At 51.9% G+C, this 16,860-nt stretch overlaps 2 protein-coding genes across 2 annotated transcripts; both read left to right on the top strand.

The window, feature by feature from the left end:
- Positions 1-4,210: 4,210 nt before the first annotated feature.
- Positions 4,211-5,862, top strand: LOC107298132 (avidin-related protein 1-like). Its single transcript, XM_015827494.1, has 3 exons — positions 4,211-4,306; positions 4,803-5,161; positions 5,826-5,862. Exons 1-3 carry the CDS (start codon positions 4,211-4,213, stop codon positions 5,860-5,862), a joined length of 492 nt encoding a protein of 163 aa, XP_015682980.1.
- Positions 5,863-12,539: 6,677 nt separating this feature from the next.
- On the top strand, positions 12,540-14,276 carry LOC107298131 (avidin-related protein 1-like). The gene is made up of 3 exons (XM_015827493.1): positions 12,540-12,635; positions 13,174-13,529; positions 14,240-14,276. Exons 1-3 carry the CDS (start codon positions 12,540-12,542, stop codon positions 14,274-14,276), a joined length of 489 nt encoding a protein of 162 aa, XP_015682979.1.
- The last annotated feature ends 2,584 nt before the right edge of the window (positions 14,277-16,860 follow it).

The following is a 16,860-nucleotide window of genomic DNA, read 5'->3' as shown; positions in this document are numbered from 1 at the left end:
CTCTCCTTCCAGTGGAAACAGCCTAATTTGGATCCCACTGGCCAAAGAATTTCTGCTGCTGGGCTCCAGGAGAAGAGCCTTTTCTGCTGTGNAGAAAGAAACAGCGGAGAGATCTTTCTACTTTTGGGGGTTGAGGGTCAGAAATATGAAGGAGCCGATTCCTGGGACCTTTGGAGCAAGCGAGAGAAGAGGATCAAACGAAAGGGGAAAAGCCTTTAAAGCGAGGCTGCTGCGGATTCCGACGTTAAGAGGAGGGGAGGCTGAGACCCTCAACCGACACACCTGATGGGGAGGGAATATCTCCGCTTTCTCACCTCCCGCTTCCAGGCCAACTTTCTTCAGGGGGGGCCCTTTGCACTCTGTTCTTTGCTCGCTCTGGGTTTTTCGGAGAAATGCCCCCCCCCCGCCTCCTCTCCCAGGTGGACTGCAGAAACTGCGGAGGGTGGGGGGGATTTGCCTCCCTTCGGGAAGGGCGAGGAGTAGCGCGGCCAACGGAACCGGGGATGGGGAGCCAGGCTTAGAGGGGAGCGGATTCTCTGAGCGCAGCAGCCCTTCGCCCCGCAGAGCCCATAAAACTTTCCCAACGTAAAGGTAGCGGGGGTCTTTATGGGAAATATCCCCCCCCCCAAATTGGTACAAGAACTTTGACCTGCCAGTGAGTCTCCTCCCTCAGGATCCACCCCTGTCTTTGTGGGCCAGTCTCTGGTGGAGGAGAAGGGAAAGCGGCAGCTGGAGACAACCTGGCTGCTGTGTGGGGAGGTGGGATCTCCAGCAGAGGATTGGGGGGCGACCCAGTAAGGAAAAGCAGGGGCTGAACTGCTGTGCCCCCTAACTGGAAGGGCCCTGGCCACTTCTCTTTTTCTCTCTCTCCCCCCCCCTGCCAAAGTGGCTCTTGATAGGCTGCCCCAAAGGTTTGCCTCTCTCGGGGACGTTTCCTCACCCAGGGCTGAGCAGCTCCTGTGAGAGAGGCTGGCATTTTGAGTCTAGGAGACTCCACTTCTGCCACTTCCCCCACAAAGAAACACAGCAAAGCTTTGGAGGAGCTTCCCCAGGTCCTTCTCACTGACAAGTGTGGTTTGCCTGGCACCACAGTCTGGTGGGCCCACAGCAGGCAACACTTGGAGAGTTGGCATAAATTTCTCTACTCAAATCAGAGAGCAGTAGCCCAGCACAGCCCCCATATTTGTATGGGGCAAAGAGGCCACCTGGGTGCCTTCCCTGAGCACAAGGCCTGCAGCTCTTCTGCTCCCCTCCAAAGAGGCCACCTTCTCGGACAACTGGAGGGAGCTGCTTCAAGGGAGGCCCCCAAAGACCCAGGAGTGGACATAATGAACCTTGACTTCAGCAAAACATTTGAGAAATATCAATGAGATCCTGGTGAAGAAGAAGAAGGCAACCTGTGGCTGGCCTACACTTCCATTACATGGATAGACCTTATGGAGAGTTCAAATCCAACAAGGGCTTATTAAAGTCTCCAGATCTGATTGAAAGGAAGTGATGAATTGCAGGGCTTGTGCTGTTTGACATATTTATAATTAATAATAAATAATTTATATTTATAATTATAAATAATTAATAACTTCAGAGGGCAGAATAAAGATTTCAAAGGATCTTTAAAAGCTGGAATAATGGGCAAAAATCAGGATGATTAATTTCAACAGGGATAAATGCAAAGCCCAACATTTGTGTAGAAAGAATAATTAAAGGCATTAATGCAGGATGGCAGGTAGTATAGAAAACCAATTTCCATAATCAACTAAATCAGACAGTGTATCAAAAAATATCAGGTTGATTTGGGGTCACCCCCAAACCCTTGATGCCCCTACTACACTAAAATATGATGGGTCTGAGATGCCCCCAGGAGCTCTTTGAGACTCCTGGACAACCTGGCTTAGGGAGTTCAACTCACCCAGGCTCTCTCTGTCTCTGTCTCTGTCTCTGTCTCTGTCTCTGTCTCTGTGTCTGTCTCTGTCTCTGTCTGTCTGTGTCTGTCTCTGTCTCTGTCTCTGTCTCTCTCTGTCTGTCTCTGTCTCTGTCTCTCTCTCTCTCTCTGCCTCTCTCTCCCTCCCTCCCACCTCTTGTCTCCTGGTCCCTGCAGGTGATTCTGCCCAGCTCCATCTGGAGTCTTGGGAGAGAAGACCCAGGGAAGCAGCAGCTCTGCTCTTTGCCTCTTCCTTGTTCATCTCCAACCATGTCCTCCTGGCAGCAGATCCACTCCTTCCTTTCCCTTCCTTGGACCACTGACCCAGCCACCCCCTTTTCCTTTGCTTTTATCTTCTCTTGTGAGCATCTCTTCCAGTTGTGCCTCAGATTACCCATTTGCTGGTGCACCTCCCTGGTGACAGAATGGGCTACAAGAGGAAATAGGAGGAAGAGCATCAAGAGAAGTGACTATCAGATGAAAAAAAACTGTGTCCAAAGTAGAAATGAAATTTGAGGAAGGGTCTCAGGCCTAATGACTTTCTTCCCTTTCACAAAGATGAAGAGAGGGAGGTGGATTCAGCCTTGCAAGGTCCTGTTATGTAAGTCCTAATGTAAGTCCTAAACACATCAGCATTTCATTATATTTCATCACTTGTTCCTGATGTGCTGAAGACAAATATAGCTGGGTAAAATCCCATAATAAGCCTTGGGGGTGCACTTAGTACAGCTGGGGTATGTGCAGAACTGCCTCAACCCAATGGGACTAGCTGGCCCCTCTCCTTCCAGTGGAAGCAGCCTAATTTGGATCCCATTGGCCAAAGAAATTCTGCTGCTGGGCTCCAGGAGAAGAGCCTTTTGTGCTGTGCCCCCCCCCCAGAATATTCTACCATCAGAGATGAGACACCCCCCCTCAGACACACAAAAACACAATCCTGGCCTTCTGGAAGAGCCTGAAAACCTGGCTTAGCTGCTCAGCTTGGGGTCCTGACAGGGGAGGGTACCCTGGGGGTGTCTCATTTGGTAGACAAGATTCTTACCCCCAGAATGTCCATCACCTGGGTTCTTACTTTCAATCTCATATATTGTAGTTTCATTTCTTTTTAGAATTTTTAAATTTTTATTACAATGTAAGCCAACCAGAGTTGCTGCATTAGTGAGATGGGTGGCATAAAAGTTATTAAAATAAAATAAGCTCTCAATTCTGGGGTTGTTTTTTAACATGGTAAGGTGGAGCTTTTTGGCTCTGGACCTTTAAGCAAAATGCCACGTTACTTTTTCTTGTTCCTCTTTTGGCCCCAATTGCAAAATTCTTGATTGCAAATCCAGTTGTTATAACTGAACCGTTTGTGGCCAACCTCTTTGGCTTCTTCAGGTAAGTGTGGAAATAGTTTCTAGCTAACTGCTGAGCCTGTCTCGGGGCTCCACCTTAGGACCTCCCCCTAAGAAGGCACCTGGGCCTCTCCTGGTAGCCAGCCGGGCAGACTCATTATGAAGGGAAGCCTATTCTTGATTCTAGACTTTTTAAGGGAAAGTTACAGTACTTAGTGCAGAGGAAAGGACATCCTTTGACTGAAGCCACGTGGGTAAAATCTAGTGATGTAAAAGCCCACAGCCTCATTCATAAATTCTATGAGAAACACCCTAACAAACCAAGGGGCGACCCCTAACCTGTGATTTTGTTTGAATTGCAGGATTTGTCCTTTTTGTAAGGGCCCCCCCACCGGATGTCAACGCTGCTAACATTGGATGTTCCCCCTCTGACAACTGATGAAAACGCAGCCATTTTCTCTATTCTTTAATAGGCTTTTTCTTACCTTTAGGAATCAGGTGCATGGGGGGAGGGGGGATGTAAGCTCAGCTAGCCATAATAATAAGGCTGCTGTGGGAACCCAAGGAGAAGCTGATAAGGTTTTGCCGGGCTGAGGAGCTGAGGAGAAAGCCCGGGCTTTAAGCTAATTGGGGAAGGTAACTGAGGAGGAGGAGGAGGAGGAGGAGGAGGAGGAGGAGGAGGAAAGTAAGAATGCCCGTGTTGGGTCAGAGGCGGTGGGGTGCCCGAGAAGAAATGCCCCCCGCCCCTCTTGCTGCCCAAGTGCTGCTCAGCGCTCGCAGCAGGACCAGCGATTTCGCAGAAGCCTCCGCCCCTCGGACGGGGATCCCGCCCCTCCCAGCCGCTGGGGGTGGTGGAGGGAGGCGGCAGCTGAAAGGGGGGGGGGGGAGCGGGTGCGAGCGGGGCTTTATAAGGGGCGTCCCGCCTGGGGCTGGCACGTCTAGATTCCTGGAGACCACCATGGCGATTGGCCTGGCAGCTCTGGGGCTCCTCGCTTTCCTGCTCGGCTGCTCCGGAACCTTTGCCGAACCCCAAAACTCCAAGTCGCGCGTCAAGGTCAGATGCGGGGTGGGAGGCGGAGGGTCTCAGCCTCCCGTGTGGAAAGCCCCCCCCACACACACACACCAGCCTCTGCTCGGGTGGGAGACAGGAGCAGCTGGTGGGAGCCGGCCGGCTGCGCAGAGGGTGCCGCTTCCTCGGGGTTGATCGCACCCGGTGCCGTCGCGCTGAGCGCCAGAGGCCCTGGGTCCCCGACGGCGGACCGGTCAAGCGTTTCCTCCTCCATGCTCGGCCGCCTGCCTCCGGGGCTGGTGCTCTCGCTCTGTGCGGAGATGGCAGAGTGATCCACCCGCGGGGTGTCGTCCCGGACGCGGTCTGGCAGACGCCTCGACCGACGGACTTTGGGATGGGCTGCCTTTCTCAGCCCGACGCGGCGTGGGCATCCCCGGGGGTCGGGCACGTGTGAGCCGCGGGTGTTTTCAGATCCCCCGGAGAGAATGGAGTCAGAGTCTCTACCTGTTGGACTTTCCTCCCCCCTCCCGCTCTTTCCTAGTGCTCCCTCACCGGCAGATGGGAGGATGACCGTGGCTACAGCATGGAGATCGACAGCGTCAGTGACACGGGGCTGTTCAGAGGCACCTTCTATTTCGATACGACACTTATGCCTTACATGTTTTCAAACCCGCTGCTGGGCATCCAGCATCAGGGGCTCCCGCCCATCTTTGGCTTCGCCGTCCTCTATGATAGTGAAATCGTTCAGTTTTTGTTGTGGAATCGAAGACACGTGACAGGACCCAGAGCCGTCTTTGTGGGCCTGTGTCTGGTGGACTGGAAGGGAAAGGAGCAGCTGAGGACAACCTGGCTGCGGCGTGAGCCCCCGGAATCCGAGGGAAAGGATTGGGGGGCGGCCTGGTAAGGAAAACCAGGGGCTGAACTGCTGCACCCCCTAACTGGAAGGGCCCTCTCTTCCACCCCCCAAGTGGCTCTTGAAAGGGCGCCCCAATGCTTTGCCTCTCTCGGGGCAGCTCCTGCGGGAGAGGCTGGCATTGTGAGTCTAGGAGACTCTGTTTCTGCCACTTCCCCCACAAAGAAACACAGCAAAGCTTTTGAGCAGCTTCCCCAGGTCCTTCTCACTGACAAGAGTGGTTTGGGTGGCACCACAGTCTGGGTTGCCCACAGCTGGCAACACTTGGAGGGTTGGCATTAATTGCTCTACTCATACCGGAGAGCAGTAGCCCAACACAGCCCCATATTTGTATGGGGCAAAGAGGCCACCCGGGTGCCTTCCCTGAGCGAGCGCAAGGCCTTTTGCGGCCACCTGGACGGAGCTGCTTGAGGGGAAGCCCACAAAGACCCAGGAGAATTCGCCCAGCTTGCTTTGGGTCTTGTCATTCCCCAGCCCTGGCCGTCTCTGAGAACCAGAAGCCTCCGTTTCCTTTGCCCCCCTTTTCATTCTCACGTGCCTGGGTGGGAGGAGGGAATGGGGTGGGGGATGGGACGCTCAGCCTGGGGGGGGGGAGACATCAATCATGCCACCATGAATTTTGACATTTCCCACCCTCCTGTTTCATTGTAGGGCTGGCTCCAGCATCTTCTACCGCACAGAGTGGTGATGAAGAGAGCAAGGCTTCCCCGTTTCTGCCTTGGGGGGCCTTGGGGGGGTGACCCTTCCTACTTCACCCATCAGACACTCTTCTCCAATAAAATGTTTGCCTGAGCAGTCTCTGCCTCCCTGGTCTTTCAGAAGCTCCCTGGGTGCCAGTCTGCAGGTTTCCAGGAGAGGCTGGGTAGGACCTCCATCTGGAGTATGGGCTCTGGGGTAAAGAGGTAGCTTTGTCTCTACTACTGCTCTACTACTGTTCTGCACTTTACTCAACCTTTGCCCTTGAAGAATTTGGGAACCTGCATCCAATCCACTCAGGATCTGACCTATTAATTTATTAGGAAATTATGAAAGGGTTTTGCAAATGAGCCATGAATTAGCTTCACCCAGAGCTGGTCCATCCTAATCATTTGGCCCAAGCTTTGATTGACAGAGTCATCCTTAGAACCAGCACTTAGCTAGAACCTATTTCAACACTTACCTGAAGAAGCCAAAGAGGTTGACCACAAACGGTTCACTTATAACAACTGGATTTGTAATCAAGAATTTTGCAAGTGGAGCAGTTAGAGGAACAAGAAAAAGTAATGTGGCATCTTTGCTTAAAGGTCCAGAGAGAAAAAAGGTCCACATTAGCATGTCAAAAAAAACCACCCCCAGAAGTGGAGAGCGTATTTTATTTTAATAACTTTTTATGTCACCCATTTCACTACTACAGCAACTCTGGATGGCTTACAATAAAATAAAAGTTAAAAAGTACTAAAAAGAATCGAAACTAGAATAAAAAGATTAAAAGTTAAGAACCAAACTGATGGACTATACCCAATGAGACACCCTCAAGGTACCCTATCTTGTCAAGCCAGGTTTTCGGGGTCTTCCAGAAAGCCAGGATTGTGTGTCTGGGGGGATCTCACCTCTGATGGTAGAATATTCTTGGGGGGGGCACAGCAGAAAAGGCTCTTCTCCTGGAGCCCAGCAGCAGAAATTCTTTGGCCAATGGGATCCAAATTAGGCTGCTTCCACTGGAAGGAGAGGGGCCAGCTAGTCCCATTGGGGTGAGGCAGTTCCTCAGATACCCCAAAGCAGTGATGGCGAACCTTTTAGAGACCGAGTGCCCAAACTGCAACCCAAAACCCACTTATGCATCGTCGGGTGCCGGGTGGGTGTGGCCCATTGGGTGGGTGTGGCTACAGTGGTAACAGCAGACTGGGTGGGATAAAAAGTTCAATCAATCAATTCCAACTTTGCAAGATCTTTTTTTCCCCACGAGAAGTTGAAATTGACTGATTGATTGAACTTTTTTTTGTACACGGCGGCGGAGGCCTAAAGCGAAAAGGTTTTATAAAACCCAGCTGAAGGCCTAGGACTGGGGCGAAGGCGCGTGTGCCCACAGAGAGGGCTCTGAGTGCAACCTCTGGCACCCGTGCCATAGGTTCACCACCACTGCCCGAAAGCTTCACTAAGTGCATCCCCCATGCTTATTATGGGATGTGTCTTCAGCAGATCAGGAACAGGTGATGAAATATCAGGAAATTCTGATATGCTTAGGACTTACCTGACTTTTATTACAAAGTTAAAGTAACAGACCCTTACAAGGCTGAATCCACCTCCCTCTCTTCATCTTACTGAAAGGGAATAAAGTCCTTAGGTCTGAGACCCTTCCTCAAATTTCATTTCTGCCTTGGACACATTTTATTTTTCATCTGATCATCATTTATATTGAGGCTCTTCCTCCTGTTTCCTCTTGTAGCCCATTCTGTCACCAAGGAGGTGCACCAGCAAATGGGTAATCTGAGGCACAACTGGAAGAGATGCTCACAAGAGAAGATAAAAGCAAAGGAAAAGGGGGGGGTTGGCTGGGTCAGTGGTCCAAGGAAGGGAAAGGAAGGAGTGGATCTGCTGCCAGGAGGATCTGGTTGGAGGTGAACAAGGAAGAGGCAAAAAGCAGAGCTGCTCCTTCCCTGGGTCTTCTCCCCCAAGACTCCAGATGGAGCAGGGCAGAATCACCTGCAGGAACCAGGAGACAAGAGAGGGTGGGAGGGAGAAAATAGAGAATGTGGAACTACCTATGACAGATCAGGGGAATAATTTGGAAAAGGATGTCTTACTGGATATGTTATTTATTAAATTCATTCACTGACCATTTCACTGCCAAGTGACTCTGGGTGCTATTCAAAACAACCGGGCTGAAGTTTTAAAAACTAAAAAGAAAATACCAAGGATAAATCAAGAGAATGACCTGGAAAATGTATTTGAATCTACAAAAAGCCTTATTGTCAAAGCCAAACCCAGAGTGCTAAGGAGATGGGGCAGGTGCGGGGAGGGGGGGTTTGACTAAATCCTCAGAGATCCAGAACCAGGCATGTTTAGCGGAAAGAAGAGAAGGCCCAGGGAGGGAGGGAGGGGGAGGGCTGGGTTCCTCCCCTTCCTGCCCTGCTCCCTCTGCCCAGCCTGCCCCAGGAGAACCTGGCCAGAGGGCAGAGGCAAGATGGGGGGTGGGGGGGGGGAACCAGCAGTCTGGTGTTCTTGGTGGCTCCTGGAACAAGGCCCAGGAGAAGTGGCCACTCAAAGATCATTGGAGCCTGCTGGGCATCTTTCTTTGTCGCCTCTCTAGAAAGATGAAAACCCCCAACTCCCAGTCTTTATACTTCCTCGGCTAAGGACCCTGGAAACCTCGTTCGCTCTCTTCTCCTAGTTTGCTTTCCCCTTTTCGGAAATTTCGCTCCGACGACGCCTAAGGCTGCAATTCTCCTCCCCTCCGACTCTGGGAGTTGGCTGTGTGGACTACCCCGGGGGGAAATATCTCCGCTTTCTCACCTCCCGCTTCCAGGCCAACTTTCTTCAGGGGGGGCCCTTTGCACTCTGTTCTTTGCTCGCTCTGGGTTTTTCGGAGAAATGCCCCCCCCCCGCCTCCTCTCCCAGGTGGACTGCAGAAACTGCGGAGGGTGGGGGGGATTTGCCTCCCTTCGGGAAGGGCGAGGAGTAGCGCGGCCAAAGGAACCGGGGATGGGGAGCCAGGCTTAGAGGGGAGCGGATTCTCTGAGCGCAGCAGCCCTTCGCCCCGCAGAGCCCATAAAACTTTCCCAACGTAAAGGTAGCGGGGGTCTTTATGGGAAATATCCCCCCCCCCAAATTGGTACAAGAACTTTGACCTGCCAGTGAGTCTCCTCCCTCAGGATCCACCCCTGTCTTTGTGGGCCAGTCTCTGGTGGAGGAGAAGGGAAAGCGGCAGCTGGAGACAACCTGGCTGCTGTGTGGGGAGGTGGGATCTCCAGCAGAGGATTGGGGGGCGACCCGGTAAGGAAAAGCAGGGGCTGAACTGCTGTGCCCCCTAACTGGAAGGGCCCTGGCCACCTCTTTGTCTCTCTCCCCCCCCCCCTGCCAAAGTGGCTCTTGATAGGCTGCCCCAAAGGTTTGCCTCTCTCGGGGACGTTTCCGCACCCAGGGCTGAGCAGCTCCTGTGAGAGAGGCTGGCATTTTGAGTCTAGGAGACTCCACTTCTGCCACTCCCCCCACAAAGAAACACAGCAAAGCTTTGGAGGAGCTTCCCCAGGTCCTTCTCACTGACAAGTGTGGTTTGCCTGGCACCACAGTCTGGTGGGCCCACAGCAGGCAACACTTGGAGAGTTGGCATTAATTGCTCTACTCGAATTAAAGAGCAGTAGCCCAGCACAGCCCCCATATTTGTATGGGGCAAAGGGGCCACCCGGGTGCCTTCCCTGAGCACAAGGCCTGCAGCTCTTCTGCTCCCCTCCAAAGAGGCCACCTTCTCGGACACCTGGACGGAGCTGCTTCAAGGGAGGCCCTCAAAGACCCAGGAGTGGACATAATGAACCTTGACTTCAGCAAAACATTTGAGAAATATCAATGAGATCCTGGTGAAGAAGAAGAAGGCAACCTGTGGCTGGCCTACACTTCCATTACATGGATAGACCCTGTGGAGAGTTCAAATCCAACAAGGGCTTATTAAAGTCTCCAGATCTGATTGAAAGGAAGTGATGAATTGCAGGGCTTGTGCTGTTTGACATATTTATAATTAATAATAAATAATTTATATTTATAATTATAAATAATTAATAACTTCAGAGGGCAGAATGAAGATTTCAAAGGATCTTTAAAAGCTGGAATAATGGGCAAAAATCAGGATGATTAATTTCAACAGGGATAAATGCAAAGCCCAACATTTGTGTAGAAAGAATAATTAAAGGCATTAATGCAGGATGGCAGGTAGTATAGAAAACCAATTTCCATAATCAACTAAATCAGACAGTGTATCAAAAAATATCAGGTTTATTTGGGGTCACCCCCAAACCCTTGATGCCCCTACTACACTAAAATTTGATGGGTCTGAGATGCCCCCAGGAGCTCTTTGAGACTCCTGGACAACCTGGCTTAGGGAGTTCAACTCACCCAGGCTTTCTCTGTCTCTGTCTCTGTCTCTGTCTGTCTGTCTTTGTCTCTGTCTCTGTCTCTGTCTCTGTCTCTGTCTCTGTCTCTGTCTCTCTCTGTCTGTCTCTGTCTCTGTCTCTCTCTCTGCCTCTCTCTCCCTCCCTCCCACCTCTTGTCTCCTGGTCCCTGCTGGTGATTCTGCCCAGCTCCATCTGGAGTCTTGGGAGAGAAGACCCAGAGAAGCAGCAGCTCTGCTCTTTGCCTCTTCCTTGTTCATCTCCAACCATGTCCTCCTGGCAGCAGATCTAGTCTTTCCTTTCCCTTCCTTGGACCACTGACCCAGCCACCCCCTTTCCTTTGTTTTTATCTTCTCTTCTGAGCATCTCTTCCAGTTGTGCCTCAGATTACCCATGTGCTGGTGCACCTCCCTGGTGACAGAATGGGCTACAAGAGGAAACAGGAGGAAGAGCCTCAAGAGAAGTGACTATCAGATGAAAAAAAACTGTGTCCAAAGTAGAAATGAAATTTGAGGAAGGGTCTCAGGCCTAATGACTTTCTTCCCTTTCACAAAGATGAAGAGAGGGAGGTGGATTCAGCCTTGCAAGGTCCTGTTATTTTAAAATTGTAACAAAAGTAATGTAAGTCCTAAACACATCAGCATTTCATTATATTTCATCACTTGTTCCTGATGTGCTGAAGACAAATGCAGCTGGTTAACATCCCATAATAAGCATTGGGGGTGCACTTAATGCAGCTGGGGTGTGTGCAGAACTGCCTAACCCCAATGGGACTAGCTGGCCCCTCTCCTTCCAGTGGAAGCAGCCTAATTTGGATCCCATTGGCCAAAAAAATTCTGCTGCTGGGCTCCAGGAGAAGAGCCTTTTGTGCTGTGGGCCCCCCCAGAATATTCAACCATCAGAGATGAGACACCCCCCCTCAGACACACAAAAACACAATCCTGGCCTTCTGGAAGAGCCTGAAAACCTGGCTTAGCTGCTCAGCTTGGGGTCCTGACAGGGTAGGGTACCCTGGGGGTGTCTCATTTGGTAGACAAGATTCTTACCCCCAGAATGTCCATCACCTGGGTTCTTACTTTCAATCTCATATATTGTAGTTTCATTTCTTTTTAGAATTTTTAAATTTTTATTACAATGTAAGCCAACCAGAGTTGCTGCATTAGTGAGATGGGTGGCATAAAAGTTATTAAAATAAAATAAGCTCTCAATTCTGGGGTTGTTTTTTAACATGGTAAGGTGGAGCTTTTTGGCTCTGGACCTTTAAGCAAAATGCCACTTTACTTTTTCTTGTTCCTCTAATGGTCCCACTTGCAAAATTCTTCATTGCAAATCCAGTTGTTATAACTGAACCGTTTGTGGCCAACCTCTTTGGCTTATTCAGGTAAGTGTGGAAATAGTTTCCAGCTAACTGCTGAGCCTGTCTCGGGGCTCCACCTTAGGACCTCCCCCTAAGAAGGCACCTGGGCCTCTCATGGTAGCCAGCTGGACAGACTCATTATGAAGGGAAGCCTATTCTTGATTCTAGACTTTTTAAGGGAAAGTTACAGTACTTAGTGCAGAGGAAAGGACACCCTTTGACTGAAGCCACTTGGGTAAAATCTAGTGATGTAAAAGCCGACAGGCTCATTCATAAATTCTATGAGAAACACCCTAACAAACCAAGGGGCGACCCCTAACCTATCATTTTGTTTGAATTGCAGGATTTGTCCTTTTTGTAAGGGCCCCCCCACCGGATGTCAACGCTGCTAACATTGGATGTTCCCCCTCTGACAACTGATGACAACGCAGCCATTTTCTGTATTCTTTAATAGGCTTTTTCTTACCTTTAGGAATCAGGTGCATGGGGGGAGGGGGGATGTAAGCTCAGCTAGCCATAATAAAAAGGCTGCTGTGGGAACCCAAGGAGAAGCTGGTAAGGTTTTGCCAGGCTGAGGAGCTGAGGAGAAAGCCCGGGCTTTAAGCTAATTGGGGAAGGTAACTGAGGAGGAGGAGGAGGAGGAGGAGGAGGAGGAGGAGGAGGATTGTAAGAATGCCCGTGTTGGGTGGGGTGCCCGAGAAGAAATGCCCCCCCCGCCCCTCTTGCTGCCCAAGTGCTGCTCAGCGCTCGCTGCGGGACCAGCGATTTCGCAGAAGCCTCCGCCCCTCGGACGGGGATCCTGCCCCTCCCAGCCGCTGGGGGTGGTGGAGGGAGGCGGCAGCTGAAAGGGGGGGGAGCGGGTGCGAGAGGGGCTTTATAAGGGGCGTCCCGCCTGGGGCTGGCACGTCTAGATTCCTGGAGACCACCATGGCGATTGGCCTGGCAGCTCTGGGGCTCCTCGCTTTCCTGCTCGGCTGCTCGGGAACCTTTGCCGAACCCCAAAACTCGGAGTCAGCTGCCAAGGTCAGATGCGGGGTGGGAGGCGGAGGGTCTCAGCCTCCCGTGTGGAAAGCCCTCCCACACACACACACACCAGCCTCTGCTCGGGTGGGCGGCAGGAGCAGCTGGTGGGAGCCGGCGGGCTGCGCAGAGGGGGCCGCTTCCTCGGGGTTGATCGCACCCGGTGCCGTCGCGCTGAGTGCCAGAGGCCCTGGGTCCCCGACGGCGGACCGGTCAAGCGTTTCCTCCTCCGTGCTCGGCCGCGGCTTCGGCAGCCTCCCGCCGGGGCTGGTGCTCTCAATCGCTGCGGAGATGGCAGAGCGATCCGCCCGCAGGGCGTCGTCCCGGACGCGGTCTTGCAGGCGCCTCGACCGACGGACTTTGGGATGCGCCCCCTTTGCCAGCCCCACCCGGCGTGGGCATCCCCGGGGGTCGGGCACGTGTGAGCAGCGGGTATTTTCAGATCCCCCGGAGAAAATGGAGTGAGAGTCTCTACCTGTTGGACATCTGGGCTTGGCTATCACCCTGACAGGCTTTCCTCCCCCCTCTCGCTCTTTTTTAGTGCTCCCTGACCGGCAGATGGAGTGATGAAGGTGGCTACAGCATGAAGATCCACAGCGTCAGTGACACGGGGGTGTTCAGAGGCTTCTTCTATTTCGATACACATATGCCTTACATCTTTTCACACCCGCTGCTGGGCATCCAGCATCAGGGGTTCCTGCCTACCTTTAGCTTCACCGTCCTGTACAATAGTGAAATCTCTCAGTTTTGGTTGTGGAATGGAAGATACCTGACAGGACCCATAGCCGTCTTTGTGGGCCATTGTCGGGTGGACTACGACGGAAAGGAGCAGCTGAGGACAACCTGGCTGCGGCGTGAGCCCCCTGAATCCAAGGGAAAGGATTGGGGGGCGGCCTGGTAAGGAAAACCAGGGGCTGAACTGCTGCGACCCCTAACTGGAAGGGCCCTGGGCACCTCTTCTTTTTCTCTCTCTTCCACCCCCCAAAGTGGCTCTTGAAAGGGCGCCCCAATGGTTGGCCTCTCTCTGGGCAGCTCCTGCAGGAGAGGCTGGCATTGTGACTCTAGGAGACTCCGTTTCTGCCCCTTCCCCCACAAAGAAAGGCAGCAAAGCTTTTGAGCAGCTTCCCCAGGTCCTTCTCACTGACAAGTGTGGTTTGGGTGGCACCACAGGCTGGGTTGCCCACACTTGGAGAGTTGGCATTTATTGCTCTACTCGAATCGGAGAGCAGTAGCCCAACACAGCCCCATATTGGTAGGGGGCAAAGAGGCCACCTGGGTGCCTTCCCTGAGGGAGCGCAAGGCCTGCAGCTCTGCTGCTCCCCTCCAAAGAGGCCCCTTTTGCAGCCACCTGGACGGAGCTGCTTGATGGGAAGCCCCCAAAGACCTAGGAGAATTCGCCCAGCCTGCTTTGGGTCTTGTCATTCCCCGGCCCTGGCCGCCTCTGAGAACCAGAAGTGTCCATTTCCTTTGCCCTCCCTTTTCATTCTCACGTGCCTGGGTGGGAGGAGGGAATGGGGTGGGGGATGGGATGCTCAGCCTGGGGGGGGGGAGACATCAATCATGCCACCATGAATTTTGACATTTCCCACCCTCCTGTTTCACTGTAGGGTTGGCTCCAGCACCTTCTACCGCAGAGAGTGGTGATGAAGAGAGCAAGGCTTCCCCGTTTCTGCCTTGGGGGGCCATGGGGGGGTGACCCTTCCTGCCTCTCCCATCAGACGCTCTTCTCCAATAAAATGTTTGCCTGAGCAGCCTCGGTCTCCCTGGTCTTTCAGAAGCTCCCTGGGTTCCAGTCTGCAGGTTTCCAGGAGAGGCTGGGTAGGACCCCCATCTGGAGTATGGGCTCTGGGGAAAAGAGTTAGCTTTGTCTCTACTACTGCTCTACTACTGTTCTGCACTTTACTCAACCTTTGCCCTTGAAGACTTTGGGAACCTGCAGCCAATCCATTCAGGATCTGGCCTATTAATTTATTAGGAAATTATGAACGGGTTTTGCAAAGGAGCCATGAATTAGCTTCACCAGAGATGGTCCATCCTAATCACTTGGCCCAAGCTTTGCTTGACAGTCATCCTTAGAACCAGCACTTAGCTAGAAACTATTACGACACTTACCTGAAGAAGCCAAAGAGGTTGGCCACAAAGTCCAAACCCAGAGTGCCAAGGGGATGAGGAGGGGGGTGGCTTAGCTAAATCCTGAGAGATCCAGAACCAGGCATGTTTAGCGGAAAGAAGAGAAGTCCAAGAGAGGGAAGGAGATGGCTCCTGTGAGAGAGGCTGGCATTTGGAGTCTAGGAGACTCCACTTCTGCCACTTCCCCCACAAAGAAACACAGCAAAGCTTTGGAGGAGGTTCCCCAGGTCCTTCTCACTGACAAGTGTGGTTTGCCTGGCACCACAGTCTGGTGGGCCCACAGCAGGCAACACTTGGAGAGTTGGTATTAATTGCGCTACTCAAATTAAAGAGCAGTAGCCCAGCACAGCCCCCATATTTGTATGGGGCAAAGAGGCCACCCGGGTGCCTTCCATGAGCACAAGGCCTGCAGCTCTTTGCTCTCCTCCAAAGAGGCCTCCTTCTCGGACACCTGGATGGAGCTGCTTCAAGGGAGGCCCCCAAAGACCCAGGAGACTTCGCCCAGCCTGCTCTGGGTCAGTGTCCTTCCCCTCATCAGAGGTGGCCTGCAATGCATGGCTGGTTACTTACCTGGCCCTGACCACCCCTGAGAATCACCAGCATCCATTTCCTTTACCCCCCCCCTTTCATTGTCACATGGAATGGGATGGAGGGTGGGATGCTCTGGCCTGGGGGGGGGGGTACACAGCAATCACACCACCATGAATTTTGACATTTCCCTCCCTCCTGCTTCATTGTAGAGTTCGCATGGACACCTTCTAATGCACTGAGTAAAGCTGAAGAGAGCAAGGCTTCCCTGGTTTCTTCCTGGGGGGGGGGCATGGAGGGCGACCCTTCCTACCTCCCCCATCAGAAGCTCTTCTGCAGTAAAATGTTTGCCTGAGCAGCCTCAGCTTCCCTGGTCTTTCAAGAGAGGCTGGGTAGGATCCCCACCTGGAGGGGGGCTCAAAGCTAACTCTGGGGTACAGAGTCTCTACTTGTCTCTCCTACTGCTCTGCACTTTACACAGCCTTTGGCCTTGGAGACTTTGGGAACCTGCAGCTAATTCACTGAGGATCTGACCAATTATTTTATTAGGAAGTCCTCAAAGGGTTTTTGCAAAGGAGCCATGAATTAGCTTCACCCAGAGCTGGTCCATCCTAATCACTTGGCCCAAGCTTTGCTGGATAGAGTCATTGTTAGAACCAGCAGTTAGCTGGAACCTATTTCGACACTTACCTGAAGAAGCCAAAGAGGTTGACCACAAACGGTTCACTTATAACAACTGGATTTGCAATCAAGAATTTTGCAAGTGGAGCAGTTAGAGGAACAAGAAAAAGTAACGTGGCATTTTTTCTTAAAGGTCCAGAGAGAAAAAGCTCCACCTTAGCATGTCAAAAGATACCCCCTGGATTGAGAGCTCATTTAATTTTAACAACTTTTTATGTCACCCATTTTACTGATACAGCAACTCTGGATGACTTACAATGAAATAAAAGTCAAAAGGCAAAAAAGAATCGAAACTAGAATAAAGAGATTAAAAGTTAAGATGATGGACAACTTGGGGGTAAGAATTTTCTCTACCCAATGAGACACCTTCAAGGTACCCTATCCTGTCAGCCCTTCAGGCTGAGCGGCTGAACCAGGTTTTCAGGCTCTTCCAGAAGGCCAGGATTGTGTTTATGTGTTTTTGTGTGTGTGTGTGTGGGGGGGGAAATCTCACCTCTGATGGTAGAATATTCTGGGGGGGGGGGCAGAGCAGAAAAGGCTCTTCTCCTGGAGCCCAGCAGCAGAAATTCTTTGGCCAGTGGGATCCAAATTAGGCTGCTTCCACTGGAAGGAGAGGGGCCAATTAGTCCCATTGGGGTGAGGCAGTTCTGCAAATACCCCAGAACATCACTGAGTGCACCCCCAATGCTTGTTATGGGATGTTACCCATCTGCATGTGTCTTCAGCAGATCAGGATGAAATACCAGGAAATTCTTACATTACTTTTATTACAAAGTAACAGGGCCTTGCAAGGCTGAATCCACCTCCCTCTCTTCATCTTCCTGAAAGGGAAGAAAGTCCTTAGGTCTGAGACCCTTCCTCAAATTTCATTTAATTTTTCATCTGATCC

This window comes from Protobothrops mucrosquamatus, unplaced genomic scaffold, assembly GCF_001527695.2.
Source record: "Protobothrops mucrosquamatus isolate PMUCROS unplaced genomic scaffold, P.Mucros_1.0 scaffold3738, whole genome shotgun sequence".
NCBI lineage: Eukaryota > Metazoa > Chordata > Lepidosauria > Squamata > Viperidae > Protobothrops > Protobothrops mucrosquamatus.
Note: the sequence above shows the minus strand (reverse complement) of the source record. Positions and strands in the feature narration are given on the sequence as shown.

Bases quoted from the DNA above. Each gene is read 5' to 3' on its own strand.
- LOC107298131 (XM_015827493.1), top strand. From the start codon at position 12,540: ATGGCGATTGGCCTGGCAGCTCTGGGGCTCCTCGCTTTCCTGCTCGGC. The intron at 12,636-13,173 runs GTCAGATGCGGG...GCTCTTTTTTAG, and splicing joins ACTCGGAGTCAGCTGCCAAG to TGCTCCCTGACCGGCAGATG. The intron at 13,530-14,239 runs GTAAGGAAAACC...GTTTCACTGTAG, and splicing joins AAGGATTGGGGGGCGGCCTG to GGTTGGCTCCAGCACCTTCT.
- LOC107298132 (XM_015827494.1), top strand. From the start codon at position 4,211: ATGGCGATTGGCCTGGCAGCTCTGGGGCTCCTCGCTTTCCTGCTCGGC. The intron at 4,307-4,802 runs GTCAGATGCGGG...GCTCTTTCCTAG, and splicing joins ACTCCAAGTCGCGCGTCAAG to TGCTCCCTCACCGGCAGATG. The intron at 5,162-5,825 runs GTAAGGAAAACC...GTTTCATTGTAG, and splicing joins AAGGATTGGGGGGCGGCCTG to GGCTGGCTCCAGCATCTTCT.